Source organism: Sodiomyces alkalinus (assembly GCF_003711515.1).
Source record: "Sodiomyces alkalinus F11 unplaced genomic scaffold SODALscaffold_8, whole genome shotgun sequence".
Lineage (NCBI taxonomy): Eukaryota > Fungi > Ascomycota > Sordariomycetes > Glomerellales > Plectosphaerellaceae > Sodiomyces > Sodiomyces alkalinus.
In genome coordinates, this window is record NW_021167086.1 from 631,591 (window position 1) to 646,820 (window position 15,230).

Sequence of the window (15,230 nt, forward strand, 5' to 3'; positions counted from 1 at the left end):
GGTTCTGTTTCCCTTGGATTGTCTGACTTGGTCGGAGTTCTTTCTAGTAGGATAGCTAAGGTAGATAGATACCTACTCGTAGTGGTACGACTTCTTCGTTGGCACTGAATGAAGAAGGCTTGGGAGACTTGATTTGAATATAAAAACTTTTTTTCCTCAGCCATGCGGACGTGGGCTCAAGAACCCAGCCTTACGGAAAGGGAGGTGGTGCTAGATGTAAGGAGTCTTACTGAACCACGATAACGTGAGCCTCTGGAGGCGCGGGGAGAATACAGAAGATGAGATCTACCTCAGGTCACGGGCAGAGCCAACCATTTTGTATTGTACATGTACCTTGGGCATCCGATGCAAGCGAGCCGAGCCTCGCTTATCTAAGGTATCCTAATCAGGTCTAACTGAAGTGGAGCAGGGTTCCAGGGAGGACCAATAACCCCTGCATTAGCTTGAGCGCCGTCCATGATGCTTCAAGCGTCAGAGTGACCTACAGAGTACCCCGCCATCGATTCTTGTTCTTGATGACTTGAGAATTTATCTGTCAACCCGTCGTTTTTTTTTTTTGCTTCGAACGTCAACCATCTCATTTGATTCTCGATACCCATTTTTGCCTGTTTTCTCAGCTATTGATCCATATATCCTCCGCCCCCTCTCTTCTTACTGCCTGCATTCCCACTTGGCCACTTCCACTCCTGAAAGAACCCCACGATGCCTCCCCCATCCCAACTCTCCATCGCCACGCTGGCCGTGACTCGTCTCCTTCGCGAGGAGATATCCTACGAGAAGGAGCTCATCAACGACAAATCCAAGGTCGTCGCTCTAGAGAACGAGATCAAAGAGGGCAAGCCTGACGAGGATGGGAACCGGGACCACATGCTGAAGCAGCTGGTATGTACTAGCAACACCTTCCACCTTCCACCTTCCACCTTTCCCACTCCTTTCCCAACCACCATGTCCTTCTCGCGTTGCATAGAGAACATTTCGGTCCGTGAACCTGAACTAACTGCGCTTTTCAAACCCAGAAACAAGCCGTCGCCGAAACGGAGAAGATCTTCCCCCACGTCAGGACGCGGATCAACGAGGCTACTGCCAAGCTCGAGGAGCAGATCGCCCTGGCTGAGACCAACGGCGCAACCGAGGAGGAGCTTGACCTTGCCAGGTCGGCTTTGAAGAAAGGCCTGGAGGCCAAGGCCCCGGGCGTTGCGTGAGCGAGGGTCGAGCCGTGAAGATGTGAAGATGTGAAGATTTATTTTGTGGATGAGGTTACGACTACAATAGCGAAAAGAGGGGACAGAAAGGAGAGGGGGACGAGAAAGGCAGCGTCAACGTTAATGTCACGTTCAGTTGCAAAAAGGGGAGCTAGAGAAAGGCCAGGATACCGACAACCATAATGAATCAACGCGACTCGTAGGTCGTCGTTATGCCGTCTATAAATTCGCTGGGTATCTGTCTCTGCAGTGTGTTGCCTGTCGGTTGGAACGAACAGAACAATCACCGTCTCCCCATGTTTCCAACCAACAAATCTTTCTGCGTCCCACCTTCCTTTCTTCAGTCATCAACCTCCATGCGGCCATCGTTGCCTTGCGGTGCAGCCACCGTAATCCGAGGGGTGCCTTCTCGAATCCGCGCCTGTGACCTTGTCGTCCTCGGTGCCGACTCTTCCATCTCGACATCCTCGCCCTCCTCAATCTCGCCCTCGTCGTTGTTCTCGGGCTGCTGCAACCGGGGCGTCCCGTCCCGACTATGCGCCGCCGTACTTCCCGGTCCAGACACGCTCTCGGGGCCCTCACCACGTGGTTTGGGACCGTCCTCCCCCTGCCCCTCCCCCGTCTGCTGGCTCTCCCGCAGCGGCGTCCTTCCCCCGCTGGTACCCGTCGGCCTGGGCGTCCCCGCCTCCCCGTCCGGCCGGGGTGTGTTCCCCCTGCTCCCAGAACCAGGATGGTGGTGGAGATGATGTCTCGGCGTGCCATCACCAGCACGGGACACCTCGCCATCCTCCTCGCCATCCTCGTTCATGCCCTCGCGGCGCTCGACCTCCTCCTGCTCATCGCGGATCTGCCTCCTCAGCCGCGCCGCCTCGTCCATGATGCGGGCGAACTGGTCGCGGCGCTCCCCCCACGTGACGGTATACGTCTCCGTCTCGCGCTCGAGCGCCGCGCACTCGTCCTCGAGCTTGCGGAGGGCGACGCGCTGGTCGTCGCGCGGGCGGAGCATGGCGCGGTTGGTGATGTCGTCGGCCATGCGGTCGAACGCTTTGCGCTGCGCCAGCGTGGCGCGCGCGGCGTCGAGCTTCTCGCGGAGCCGCGCGTTGTCGGCCCGCACGGCGGCGCACTCGGAGAGGATGCGCTGCTGGTCGGCCGCGTAGCGGTCGCGCTCGCGCTCGTTGGCGTCGAGGAGGAATTGGAGCCGCGCGATGCTGCTGTCGAAGGCGGCGAAGTCGAGCTTTACGTCTTCTTTGAGCTGTGAGCGCTCCGAGCTTATGTCGGGGTGCGACTGGGGGTCGGCGGCGGCGGCGGCATCGTTGCCGTTGGGGCCGTCGGGTGGTGGGGTTGCTTGTTGCCGGGGGCGTTCTCTGGCGAGGGCTGTGATGGTGGCGATGCGTTTGGTGATTCGCTTGAATGGTTTTTCTTCCACGTTAAGGAGGCGAATTTTGTGCAGTTCCTGCTCCTCCCTCTCGTCGAGGAGGTCCCAAGACGACATGGTTGTGATGTCGGGTGTAGGAGACGGAACTGAATGAAAGACGAGGCTATCACCGGTTAAAAGACCACACGCTGTGAGACTCTTCTCTTGCTAGCAAACGAGAAAACGAGAGAAGTAGGCCAGATGACGATGGTGACAAATTGGATTCAAGTTGGTGTCGTCGCTGTTGGCAAGCCGAAGGGGGAGTATTGCAAGGCGAAGGAAGGGCGGTCTAGGAGCAAATTCGGGTCGTCATGAGAAAGTTCTCGTTCTCTATGGACAGGTCGTCAGCTTTTCTGTAGGCCGCTTTCACCGGGGTTTGGACTGCAGCTGGAGTATCTTGCTGGGGCAGGAGGGAGAGATGGACAGGACAAAGCTGCCTTTCCCCTTCCCTGGTCGTAGCCTTGCAGTAGAACAAGGCTCCCAGCCCATGCCAATGTGATGACTCAGTGGTCACGCTTTTTTGATACCTTGATACCTTATCAGTACACGTAAGGTAATAAGGTAGGTACTTTACCTTAACAGTAAAATCATGGAAGGTACGAAGGTACTTGTATATGGGCTGCTACTTCTATCAGTGGCAATGTCTACGACATAGGCTTGGTATGAACTTTTTAAAGCAGCTCTACCCATCGACTTGGCCTTCTCTTACCCATGCGCGTTAGAGATTTTGCATCCTGCATCCTGCATTCAGCTTCATGATTGTTTTATTTTTGACGCGTAGATAACTAAGGCATCCTTCAAGAACACCACCTCACGCATATCAGCGATCAAAAACCGCGCGCTCTTTTATCACGGCCATTCACTCTATTCCTTGTGTGGGATACGGCTGTGCGAACGAACCATGGCTTCCGAGGACCAAGAACTCCTGGCCAAAATCGGCCAGCTTGCTGGTCAGGACTTCACCTTATGGGTTTCTGTGAATCTATCACGACTTGTGTTTTGCTAACTGGAACTCTCTAACAGGCAAGATTAATCGCCACAAGAACCAGCAAGCCGGCATCATCAACCACCACCCCGCCCATCATCGAGGTATAGCCCATCTCCCCGCCATGGCGACATGGAGGATTGATCTAATGTAACGTGCCGTCGTCAGATAATACATACCGTCGCGGTAGCAGCTCTCACCACCCGTCGTATCGAGTCGGCCGATTCGCACCACACCGCAACCGAACGCTCGTGATGAACAATGGAGGAGCGCAAACAGGATCGCCCGGCACCGCCGAAGCCGTGCAAACATCCGGTGCCTCGACTGCTACATCCTGGGTATCGAAGACGGCGCGCCATCGTCAACTGATCAACTCGAGCGTCTACGAACGGGAGAACCAGAACCGAGCCAAGGCCATCGAGACCACGCGGAAGCAACAGCTCGCCGACCAGAACGCCAGAGAGACGGCCAAGCTGTCGAGTCACTTCCAGCGGCATCTCGGTGGTGGCCCTGCTGCCGGCGCTGCCGTTGCTGCTGCCGTTGCCGGTCCTGCTAACCACGCCCCATCCATAGGTCACCACGAGGTGGAGATACACGGCATTCGGTTCCGCGTAGCCCACAACGGCAGCAAACTGGTCAAAGTTGCAGGTGGGGATCCCTCGATGCGTTCAGGAGCCCTCAAGACGACTCACGTTCGGTTAGGAGATTTGCATTCCGCGAGCGAAACGCCCAAGGTGGCGACAGTAGGAGGCGTCAAGTTCCACCGGAGCCGCAACGGGAATCTGTACCGCCATGGCATCCTCAAAGCTCAACGGTATGTCTGGTCTCGCATGGAAGGGAACCTGCTAACGTGAATGGATGAGGGACAGTCAAACCGGCGTCAAGAAGGTTTCCGAACCTTGCCGAACGTTCTCGTCGACTGGTATTTTTTGTTCATTCTTTCCCAATCCCCAGCCCCGGCCCCAGCCAAAAGGCCGCTCTTTGCGTTTTTGCGTCATTCTTGGAGAACCACATCCCAACAGGGCGGGGCGACTTCACACGGGGTAGACGGTATGAAGGATGTTTTGTGACCCACTGACGACTCTTTTTCGTGTTCCCACATTTAGGTACTTGTCCGAAGGGACCGGGCTGCCGGTACATTCATGATCCATCCAAGGTGGCGGTCTGCCGGGACTTCCTCCAGAAGGGGATTTGTCCTAATGGCGAGACGTGCGACCTCTCACATGAGCTGACACTGCAGCGCACGCCGACGTGCCTCCATTACATCAAGGGGCACTGTGCAAACGCCAACTGCCCGTATACGCACCACCACGTGTCCCCCAGCGCGCCGGTGTGCCGGGCGTTCGGCATCTACGGCTACTGCGAAGCGGGAGCCGGGTGCACGGAGCGGCACGTGGCGGAGTGCCCGGACTTTAGCAACACGGGCAAATGCAAGACGAAGGGCTGTAAGCTCCTTCACCGCGAGAGGGCAAGCGTCCTTCGAAAGAATCAGCAGGAGGGCGAGGCGGGGGATGACGACGACGACCACGACCACGACCTGTCGAGTGAAGACGAATCGGCAGACAGCGACGACGTCGACTCGGACGAGGTGGACGAGTTCCTCGGCGGCAACGGGGACGGGGACGGGTCCGGAGATGCTGACCTTGTAGCCCAGCGCGATTATATCGCCCTTTGAAAGTGTTGTGAAAGGGGCCGCCCTTCGCTCCCGTGCTATTGGCCTTTCCTGGGCGCCTTGACCTATCCCTCCCCCTTTTCCTTTTCTTTGCCCCCTATATTTCCCCTCCCCTTTTCCGTCGCTGCTACTTTTTCCTATGCACGTTTGGCTACGGGGCCATCTCATCGGTGACGACGATGACATTTTCTTGTTTTTTTTCCCGCCCCTACTTGCTCTCTGGATCCAGCGTTGGCGTGCATATTACGAGCGACCCGACACGGGAATGCTCTCATCATCTATGTCAGTAGATGGCTGGGATGCTGGCATATATTGCATTCCGACATGCGGAAAGAGGAGGGATGGCGGTTTTTGAGAGCACGGTGTAGATACCCAAGAGACAGACCAGTGAGGAAGAAATCGGCGTTGGATGGTGATGACCCGCACTATAGATGAGCAGAAAAGAAACTGAAAAAAAGAAGAGCAAGGAAGGAGAGGGGCATGGCAAAAGACCTGGTCATTAGAGTGTCAGTAATAATACGAATCATGTTGATGGCTGAACAGAATTATCCTGATGTTGATGTTGATGGCTTCGTCAGTGACGGTGTGAGAGTACGTAATAAGTTAAGGTACAGAGTATAAGGTAACGCCTGATGGTCGGTCCTAGGGCGTAAAGCGAGAGGCTTAGGTCACCGTTGTGGCGGGGTAACGGGGGCTCATAGGGGGGCAGTGCTCACTAAGGTAAGGCACCTAACCTAGTACTTACAGTGGGTGAGTAATAATTTCGGTACATTTCAAAGATCCAGTGATTCGTTACTTTTGCAACATAATATAGTTTTTGCCCTAAAAAAAAAGTGTTCCCCAAAAGGTTCGAAGCATTCTACTTTAGGGTTATTCCGAAACTTTTGCTCACTCACTGTACCTAGGTACCTTAGGTACCTAACCGCTCCAGTCCCTAAGTCTCTCGTTTCTCACTCTCGCGTCTCCCTCCTCGTGGACAAACGGACAGCCCAGACTCGGGCGGCAAAACGGCCATCACCGGACCAATCCGACTCTTCTTGCTTGGAATCCAGGCTCTACTATTTTTAACATTAAACATTACAGGACGGGGCACGATTCCTGAATTAGAAACAGCCTAAGCACCGACTGCACGGGTGGACGAGCAACTTGGCGAACAAAGCACCACCACCACCACCACTGCAGAACCCCGCGATTTCTTCAAAGGCCATACACTTCGCAGTGTAATGGCGCGACGTCTTCCGTCTTTCCCTTCGAATCATCACCGTCATGGACATCGTCCTACCGTAGCAACATCATCGCCAATCAAGTCCTAGTGAACATCGTCAGCGTGTTTTCCGTCCTCTACTATTCGCGCCCTCTCTCTCGCTCTCTCTGGCTTTAGTCTCCTTCCTCCTATCCTCCTTGTCCCTCCCACAACATCACTCCCATACGCTGCATAATTACCAAGACCACAGACCATCAACAGTCGTCACAATGGGTTTACGAAACATCCTCCGCAAGAAGGACAACGCCGACAACGACAACGACAACGACAACGACAACGACAACGACAACGACGTCGACGTCGACGTCGACGCCTCCACTGTCACCCCGACCATCAACGCGCCTCCCCAGTTCAAATTCACCCGCTCCGACACGCACGCGCAAGAAGACCCCATCCAACCGTCATCAGACCGCCAGTACGCCGCCTACCGACCCCCCTCCCACCACCACCACCATCGCCCCCACCAACATCAACACCACCACCCCGGCTTCCTCACCGCATCAGGAGACCCCGGCTCGTCCCACCGCTCGCGCAGCGCCTCCCTATCCTCGCAAGCCTCGCAAGCCAGCGCCACCAGCACCAGCTCCCGCTCCCGCCGCCGCCTCTCCGAACGCCTGCACCTCTCCCGCGCGCCCTCCTCGTCTGAACACGTCCCGCAGAACCTCCCCGACATCGCGCCGGGCGACGGGCCCGACCGCGAGCGCCAGTGGGAGCACCGCGCCACCATGCTCGCCTCCGCGGCGGAGATGGCGCGGAACGGGCCGGCTAGCCCGCCGCCGACAGGGGGGCGGGAGGCGACGACGACGAGGGGGCGGAGTGTGAGTGCTTTTGCCTCGTCGCCGTCGCCGTCGCCGGTGCCGGTGCCGGGACTGAGTAGACCTGGGAGGGGTCCGACGCCCGGGCCCGTCTCGTCGAAGGATATCGACGAGGATATTCAGGAGGCGATACGGCTGCACGAGGAGGGGGACTTGGCGAGGTCGACGGCGCTGTTTCGGCGGCTGGCGGATCCGAAGGGGGCGAATAATCCGTTGAGTCAGGTTCTGTATGGTCTAGCTTTGAGGTGAGCCGTTTCTTTCCTCTCCCTCTCCCTTTACCTCATGCCGTCCCAGGTTGAGAGACGGGGAAGATGAGAGCAACAAAAAAAGAAAGAAAAAAGAAGAAGAAAAAGAAAGAAAGCGAGGGTCGGTTGAAGGGAAAACTCGCGTAGGGGTCGAGAGTTAGGGGGACGGTCTGCATGGCGCAGTGAATGCGAGGGAGAAATGCCCCTTCTTTCGACGACACAGCAGAACAGCTAACGTCCGTTGATGGTTGACAGACACGGCTGGGGTTGTCAGCCCGATGTGACCACGGCTGTTCGATACCTCACCGCGGCGGCATCCAACGCGGCAGCCGTCGAGGAGATGGCGCTGCAGGCCGGTCTCAAGAAAGGCGGCGCCGCCAAAGGGGAGCTCGTCCTCGCCATCTTCGAGCTGGGCAACTCGTTCAGGCACGGCTGGGGTACCAACAAAGATCCCATCGCTGCAAAACAGGTAATTTCCTTTTTTCTTTCCCCGCTTCTCTCCCTCTGGGAAGGGAAAAAGATGGAAAAGATCAGGCTGACGGAATCCTTTGGGTAGTACTATGAGACGGCCGCGAATCTTGGAGATACCGGTGAGTCCAACATGCATATCTTCTTGACCGGACTATGCGCCCCTTGCACCGTTGAAGCCTGAGAACTTGGGATGAGTGGGGGGGGGGATAGCTAACGGTAGTCCTTTTGAATTAGATGCCATGAACGAGACGGCATGGTGCTATCTCGAGGGGTTCGGTTGTAAGAAAGACAAGGTAGGTTTGCTCTCTGCTCCCCCACCTGTTTCTCTCGTCGTCTTGTTTCCCTTGGCTGCTTCTACACGTCGTCGTTCTGCACCATGCAGATTGGGCATCAAAATATGCAAACCATGGTCATGGCCTCGGAGTCGGCCGCATGCATGTCCGGCCTGCCAAGGAAGCAATGAGCAAAGGGTCCCAACCAATGTGTACGTTGTATGATATGGAAGCTGACTTGACTTTTTGCGTCTCCGTAGTATGCAGCAGCTCGCTACTATCGTATGGCAGAGAAGAACGGGCATAAAACGTTGGGTAACTCTTGGTGCGTCGCATTCCCCTCTCCGTCCGTTCGTCCCACTTTGTTCTGTCTATCCCTCTTGTCCCCCCTTTTTTCCTTTTTTCCTTTCTTTCTTTCTTTTTCTTTCCTTTCCTTTAACCTATCCCTTCCCCCCCTCCATTGTCTCACCTCGCTCTTCGGGTCCCCAATCGCGGGAACCGGCATCTGTCCTCCCCGTACCACACGCGAGGTCAGAATATCAGAATGCGGAGATGCGATGCATGGCCAGTGTAGTGTACACTACTGGCTGCATTGCAGATGACCTAGTTCGAACCAAGGGGTGCACAGGTGGCCCCTCTCAGTGGCCCGGGGCCTCCGCCGGTCCTGCCAACGCCGTGATGCTCGGCTTGGAAATGTCCCCCTTCTTACGGCCTGATCGCGATGTGGTAGTATCGGTAGTATCGTCAGGCCTAGTGGTATGAAGCCGATCGGACTATCACGAACGAAGACTACTAGTAGCCCACGTTCCATCCATCTTTACCAGAAGTTGGGTGTGCTGGACGACTTGAATCCCTATCCCTTATCAATGTCTCCATATCATCCCGCGCTGCCATCCACACTGCCTATCCTCCCCTTTTCGGCTACTTTAACCCGTTATTTAGACCGTTTTATAATGAGGGGCGAGTCAACTAACGTCAACATCAACATGCAGGATCTGGAAAGAAAAGTACGACCCCCCCGAGGAGGGTGGTGGCGGGAAGAAGAAAAAGTAGGAAAAAATATACAGGGTGGTTTTTCCAGCAAGGCCGTTCCCCGTTTTGACCTGCAAACGGGCTGGCCGTTCCGAGATGACGGTCAGCGTGACTTGTTCTCGCATTGTTTGAAACGCGGGAACTCGGCGGACAGCCGAAACTGACCCCTCGGCCTCAACCTCGGCTTCGGCCCCGCACTCGTGTCTCGGTTCCGTCCCCCGCGGCCGGCTGCCGCTGGCGGGCGTTCAATTCGTCCCGGCAGGCAGAGTTCTATGCCGCTACCCTTCATCGCGACCGGCGGGCCGTTGCACGGCGCATGCGTTTTGGAGGGGTTTCGATGGAATCGCGTCTTTGTCACACAGCGGATATTTGTCTGGCGTTTTGTGGCTTCTTCTTTTCTTCTTTTTTCTTCTTTTCTTCTTTTCTTCTTTTTCTGGCGGGTTGTAGATGATGCATAGACGTAGAATATGCCTTCTTTCTGTCTCTGATATCGTACATCGCCTGTGTGTTTATGAAGCCACATTACGGTGCAGAGAAAAGAAAGGAAAGAAAAGAAAAGAAAAAAAGGGCTGGAAAAGGGAGGGCCCCTAACACCCGTCATACTGGGTAGCCAGGAGAATTGCGGGATCTTTCCGTCGGTGTAGGTACCCCAGCATGCCGTGATCCTTTTCCGACTTGCTCCCTTCACAACTTGGTGATACTCCCCCCTCTCCCCCCCCCCCTGAGAGGGCAAGGTTGTAGTTGTACTGTTGCCTTTTATTTTACACACCGGGGATAAAACGTCGAACAGATGGCTCAGATGAACACGGGAGGAGCTAAGGGAAGGGGAATGAATGGTCCGGGGTCTCAGCCGTCTTATGTCTCATGTCTCTTATGTCGTTCGACGACGGAACGGCTGTGCTTGGTGAGTTCGGGAGTTAGAAGCGAAGTGCGCGGAGACACCAAAAGTTCAGCGTGCGAGTCGTTTCGGGTCATGTAATTAATGCTCGTGTGTTGCCGTACACTTCGTGCTCGGCCCCCCTGTTGTCCTCCAAGTAGGCCCCCCCTCCCTATGTGCCCACGGAGCTGCAGGACTTTCTCGGGTACCACGGGGGGGCTGAAACTCGACTATATGAATAAGGTACTTAAGTAAACTACTACCTTAGTAATCGTGAATCACCATGTCACGGTTTATTTTTTTTTATTTTTTCTCTGGTCATCAGGATATTGGAACGTAGAACACGAGCTGTTACCGGGCGACGAGGCACGACAGCTACCACGGTCCAGACCAGAGGTGCAAGGGAGGGAAGACAGAACATATGCTATGTCTTTACTATGTCTTCACTGCCAGATGTCCGGCTTCTGCGCTGTTATCGTGTAGATTTTGCGTGGTCCAAGACGAGAAGAGAAGTGCTTTCCGACTTGAGACGTGTATATACCATAATCTCTAAGCAATTTCATCATGACAATTGCGATGCTCTGGGGACCGTCACCGGCATTCATTCTCCCTCGTACGGCAGCGTCTCATGGGTAATTTACACCCCCAACCCCACGCTCAGCCACCTGCAGTGACTGACCCAGGGAGGGGGACAAAGACCGTCCACCCAACACGACACTACCTCCTCCATAGTTCTCCCGCCCATCCACCAAGCTTTCGACACACACACACACACACACACACACACCCCCCCCGGTGAACCCAAAAGCCCAGATTCCCGACGTCGCTTTTTCCACTTGTGTCCATCTCATCTCTTACATACATCCCGTACTTCAGATCACACACCTACTTCCGTCCCGCTTAACCAACCAAACATCGAGGAAATCGAAACCCTGTCCGGCACCATCCACCATCCACCATCCACCCCCATCACCTGCCCCCATCCTGCCGCAGATCATCCCCTCCACCATCCCAGTACGCCGTTCCTCATATCACGGGGTCTCACGAGACCGAGACAGCAAGGAACGAAGGCCCAACTCTGTCTGCATGTCATGTCATCATCACCTGGCTGGGCTCTCAGCGTCCTTCTCATTTTCATTTTCCACTTGTCGCTCTTCACGCTATTCGGTTGTAAGTTATTCATGATAATGATATTGTCATCTCGGCGCCTTTTCGTGACTGCCGAGCAGCTAAACTAGTAAATACATTCACGACAAAGGAGAAACCTGGATTCGTCTGTTCGACGTGGTGTAGTCTGGTGATGACATGACGGATCATGTCACACACCAGAGTTGGTCTGTAAAAGGTCGAGGTGACCCGTCTCATTCCCTTCTCCTGGGCAATTCAAGTCCGGGAAGGGAAGAGGAAAGAAAAAGAAGATAGAAAAGAGAAGAAGAAGTGGAAGGAGAAAAAAAAAAAAAAAAGGGGGGGGGAGAAGAAGAAAAAAAGAGAAAAAAAGAAGAAGAAAAAAAGAAAAGACTGGGCTCGCTTGCTTCCGCTCATGTAGAAAGACAAACCGTTTCGTGGCCGTGGTCATGATAGTCATGTTGTTCATCAGATCCGTCCTCCCTCATCCCCCCCGTCGGGTCCTGTCTTCGTAAAAATCATCAAATCCCGTGTGACGTGGAGGTCCCCCCATCGTCAATCAATTTCAGAGCGCTCCATGATCCCCTCATCCAAAAGCCCTCCCAGGCCTGCACCTGTCCATCCCGGCCTGCAAGCCACATGCCGATTTCCTTGCGAGACCAGCTCTCCCAAATGCCTTTCCCCTGCCCTTGACGCCGCGAACCCACATGGCCAACCGACAAACTAAAGCCAGCATAGTACAAAGAGGTGGGAAGAAGAGAAAAGTCGGCAAGGAAAAAAAGGAAAAGAAAAAAAGAAAACAGAAGAATGCTGCCTGGCACTGATGGCCGGGGTTCGTCCAATTGCTGAATCTGTTTCCTCCACTGGGTCCTCGGGCCTGTTGAGATCCCCTTCCATATACGGAGGCGCACCAAAATATGTAAGAAAAGTTCCAACCGGAGATGCAAATACAGGAAAAAAAAAACCATCATGCTCGCTCGCTAGACCCCAAGCCTCAAAGCCCCCCTCGAACTAGATAAATAAAGACCGGTTTCATGCTCTGGGACGAGACGCAAGAGAACCGGAAGAAGAAAAAAAAGAAGATGTGTGTGAAAGAAGAAGTTTTGTTTGGTGCGTGAGCAACAGTGTCTGGAGATGCGCGGGAGCGTCATGTTCGTATAGGATGAGGGAGAGGGAGAGGGAGAGGGAGAGGGAGAGAGGGGGAGAGAGAGGTGGCCGTGGCAAATAGAAGAGGACGAATAATAAATTGATAACGAGACGCATTAGAACGGGGAGGAGCGTTGTAAAGAAAAAGGGGGGTCCTCTCCGACGGTCGTATATGCAACCCATGTCCGCCGTTAGGCTTCCATGCATTCTTGCTGTCGTTGCTCGTTCTGATCTGCGTTGTTGCATTCTGCAATCATTCGTGCGAAGTTTTTGACCACCTCGCTGGGGATCTGATCCCACAACAGAGACCTCGTGTACACTTCGGCAGCCGATTGTTTGTTGTTATTTCGCATACCCGCCAGCGCCTCGGCAAGGTTTCTCCGTCCCTGGCTGGTGGAACGCTCGGGCGGATTCTGGAGGAAGTCCTGAGAGGTGACACCGTTATACTGTGCCGCAGAGAGCCCGAAAATCTGTTCATTCGTCTGCTCCTGGCTCGGCTGGATCAGCGAGTCGCCTAGCTGGCTTAGCATCGAGGGCTCCACGACGTTGACGTTGCCGTTGGCCGAGCCACCTGCGCTTGTTGACAGGGTCGGGTTGCTGGTCCAGGCCATTCCCGATGGCTGAGGTGCCATGCCGCCCTGGATCGTGGTCGATGCTTCGCCAACGCCGGCATCCTTGAACACGCTCTCGAGAAGCGTTGCCGCCTCTGCCCTTACGTCCTCGGAAACGCGGGGGATGCTTGGCGCCGATGCCGACCGATTCGACAGCACAAAAGCGCCCACGAGGAAGAGCATGAAGAGAATGCCGCCTTGGGTCGCGGGCTTCTCGACTTCGGCGGGGAAATGAATCTCGGTCTTCTTGGCGGGCACAACTTGGAGCTCCTGCTGCTTGACTTCCTCGGGCTCGTCCGGATACTCCCCGAATAGGCCAGCATTGTCCCACGGGGCGGACAGGCCGGTCATGGTCATGCCGTCCATGTCGTCGAAGACCGAGGGGAAGCCGTGGGCGGCGGGCGCGCCGGCGGACATGGCAGAGCTCTCCAGCCTCTGCACGTGGTCGGTGAGGACGCCGACTTTCTTCCGAAGCTCGCCCGTCTCGATGGTATGCGACCGAATCATCTCTTCCTTTTCAAGGGTGAGCGTCTCGACGTACTCCTGGTACGACTGCTTCTCGCGCAAGAGTTGCTCCATCTTCTCCTTGAGGTCCGCCATCTCCTCCTCCATCTCGCCGAGGACAGCCGTGAAGTGCTTCTTCTCGTCTTCTAGACGTTCAGTGTGCTGCTTCTTGCGCTGGCGCGAGTCCAGACTGGGTTTTTTTTTTGACGTTAGTATTTTGTGACGATAAAAGGGGGGAGTGGGAAAACAAAGCAGGGAAAAAAAGAAAAAAAAAAGGGAAAAGAAAAGAAAAGAAAAAAACTTACGCTGCCTGTCTGTTACGTAGCAGGCGTTTTTGCTGCTTGAGCTCCTTAATCTCTTGCTCGTCAGTAGACTGAGCGATGAGCTGGTCAATGTTGTTGAGATTGCGCTCGGCCGGGATATCGAAGCGGGCATTCTTTTTCCTGATGCCATCGCCCCGACGGAGCTCGTTGTGTGAGCGGATGGATGGGGTGTTGGGCCGCATCTTCTTGGCCATCGACTCGTTCTGACCGATCCAGGCCTTCTGCGGCGATGGTGGGATCGGCTGGGTGGCGGAGCCGAGAGAGGAGAACAAGTTGACCTGGCCCGAGGGATTGCCAAAAGGTGTGATAGGCGTATGGCTCTGCATCGGCTGCTGTGGGAACAGGGACGCGGCCGCATCAAACTCCGCCGGCAGACCGTCGAACTGCGGCAGAGGGGTGCAAGACCCGGAGCCGTTACCTAATGACCAGGCGTTGCTCGGGGGGCCGAAGGGAGATGGGTCGGGGCGGTCGAGTCGGAAAAAAGGGTTGTTGCTGTGTTGTTGTGACTGGTTCCCGATAAAGGGGTTGTTGGAAGGGATAGACTGCATGTCTACAGAGTGCCAGTCCTCCGTCTTGGGGGAGAACAGCGAGGAGCCGACGGCGAAGGAGTCCCGCCGGCTGTTGGCCATGGGGGGTGACATCTCCAAGCCTGAGTCGACGGCACTGTGCTCCAGGATGTTTTCGTCCAGAACGCTGTTGTCCTCTTCCTCGAAATATTTTTGAGCGTGATGTGTGTCGACGCTCAAAGACGTCGCCCTGTAGTAGGGCTGCATCTGGAAAGCTGGTACCATGGCGGTTCACTGTTGGCGCGTGGCCGTCTAAGCAGCAGCGCGGTTTGGAGAAAAATGAGGAGGAAGGGTTTTGTTTTGGCGGTGTTTATGTCCGTGTCGTATATCGAACAAAATTCGCTGCCCATGCAATTTTTTTTGTTAGTTGATAGTGGCGGTCAGGAGCGCACTTGTGAAAAGCGGCATGTAATACGGTTGTAGGGCTTGGATTCTGGCAGTGCGATGTGATGCGGCGGGGCGGTCCACTGCTTTGGACAGACGAGAGAGCGAGCGGGGCGCGGGTAAGGAGAAGGAGCAGGAAATAAGACAGGGAAGAAGAGGAGGATGGTGAGTGCCTGAGACGGACAGTGTGGTTTTTTTTTGAAGTCGACGTCTAGGAATAGGCGAAGGGGAAAGGGTAAGAGTGAGGAAAGACAAGAGAGACCGTGAGGAGAGTTGGGAGATGGAAAGATTACAGGGCAGATGGTAGTGCAAGTGCAAGATG

At 55.1% G+C, this 15,230-nt stretch overlaps 5 protein-coding genes across 5 annotated transcripts; 3 read left to right on the plus strand and 2 right to left on the minus strand.

The window, feature by feature from the left end:
* Positions 1–526: 526 nt before the first annotated feature.
* On the plus strand, positions 527–1,479 carry SODALDRAFT_335070 (tubulin-specific chaperone Rbl2). Its single transcript, XM_028612375.1, has 2 exons — positions 527–882; positions 1,017–1,479. Exons 1-2 carry the CDS (start codon positions 703–705, stop codon positions 1,200–1,202), a joined length of 366 nt encoding a protein of 121 aa, XP_028464669.1. The 5' UTR covers positions 527–702; the 3' UTR covers positions 1,203–1,479.
* On the minus strand, positions 1,250–2,694 carry SODALDRAFT_345527 (hypothetical protein; the record flags this gene model as incomplete). The annotated part of the gene is made up of 2 exons (XM_028613210.1): positions 1,250–1,710; positions 1,768–2,694. The coding sequence occupies 2 exons, from the start codon at positions 2,692–2,694 to the stop codon at positions 1,543–1,545; spliced, it is 1,095 nt and encodes a 364-aa protein (XP_028464670.1). The 3' UTR covers positions 1,250–1,542.
* Positions 2,695–3,428: 734 nt separating this feature from the next.
* Positions 3,429–5,562, plus strand: SODALDRAFT_208952 (hypothetical protein). Its single transcript, XM_028607259.1, has 6 exons — positions 3,429–3,566; positions 3,640–3,705; positions 3,770–4,249; positions 4,304–4,415; positions 4,471–4,523; positions 4,708–5,562. Exons 1-6 carry the CDS (start codon positions 3,518–3,520, stop codon positions 5,274–5,276), a joined length of 1,329 nt encoding a protein of 442 aa, XP_028464671.1. The 5' UTR covers positions 3,429–3,517; the 3' UTR covers positions 5,277–5,562.
* Positions 5,563–6,746: 1,184 nt separating this feature from the next.
* On the plus strand, positions 6,747–9,393 carry SODALDRAFT_325445 (HCP-like protein; the record flags this gene model as incomplete). Its single annotated transcript, XM_028609983.1, has 6 exons — positions 6,747–7,597; positions 7,853–8,066; positions 8,154–8,187; positions 8,303–8,361; positions 8,601–8,665; positions 9,333–9,393. 6 exons carry the CDS (start codon positions 6,747–6,749, stop codon positions 9,391–9,393), a joined length of 1,284 nt encoding a protein of 427 aa, XP_028464672.1.
* A 3,318-nt stretch (positions 9,394–12,711) lies between these two features.
* SODALDRAFT_281202 (bZIP transcription factor) lies at positions 12,712–14,749 on the minus strand (the record flags this gene model as incomplete). The annotated part of the gene is made up of 2 exons (XM_028608273.1): positions 12,712–13,825; positions 13,941–14,749. 2 exons carry the CDS (start codon positions 14,747–14,749, stop codon positions 12,712–12,714), a joined length of 1,923 nt encoding a protein of 640 aa, XP_028464673.1.
* Positions 14,750–15,230: the final 481 nt, after the last annotated feature.

Coding starts and splice junctions, on each gene's coding strand:
- SODALDRAFT_335070 (XM_028612375.1), top strand. CDS start 703: ATGCCTCCCCCATCCCAACTCTCCATCGCCACGCTGGCCGTGACTCGT. Junction 883..1,016: donor ACCACATGCTGAAGCAGCTG/GTATGTACTAGC, acceptor TTTCAAACCCAG/AAACAAGCCGTCGCCGAAAC.
- SODALDRAFT_208952 (XM_028607259.1), top strand. CDS start 3,518: ATGGCTTCCGAGGACCAAGAACTCCTGGCCAAAATCGGCCAGCTTGCT. Junction 3,706..3,769: donor CCACCCCGCCCATCATCGAG/GTATAGCCCATC, acceptor TGCCGTCGTCAG/ATAATACATACCGTCGCGGT. Junction 4,416..4,470: donor GGCATCCTCAAAGCTCAACG/GTATGTCTGGTC, acceptor GATGAGGGACAG/TCAAACCGGCGTCAAGAAGG.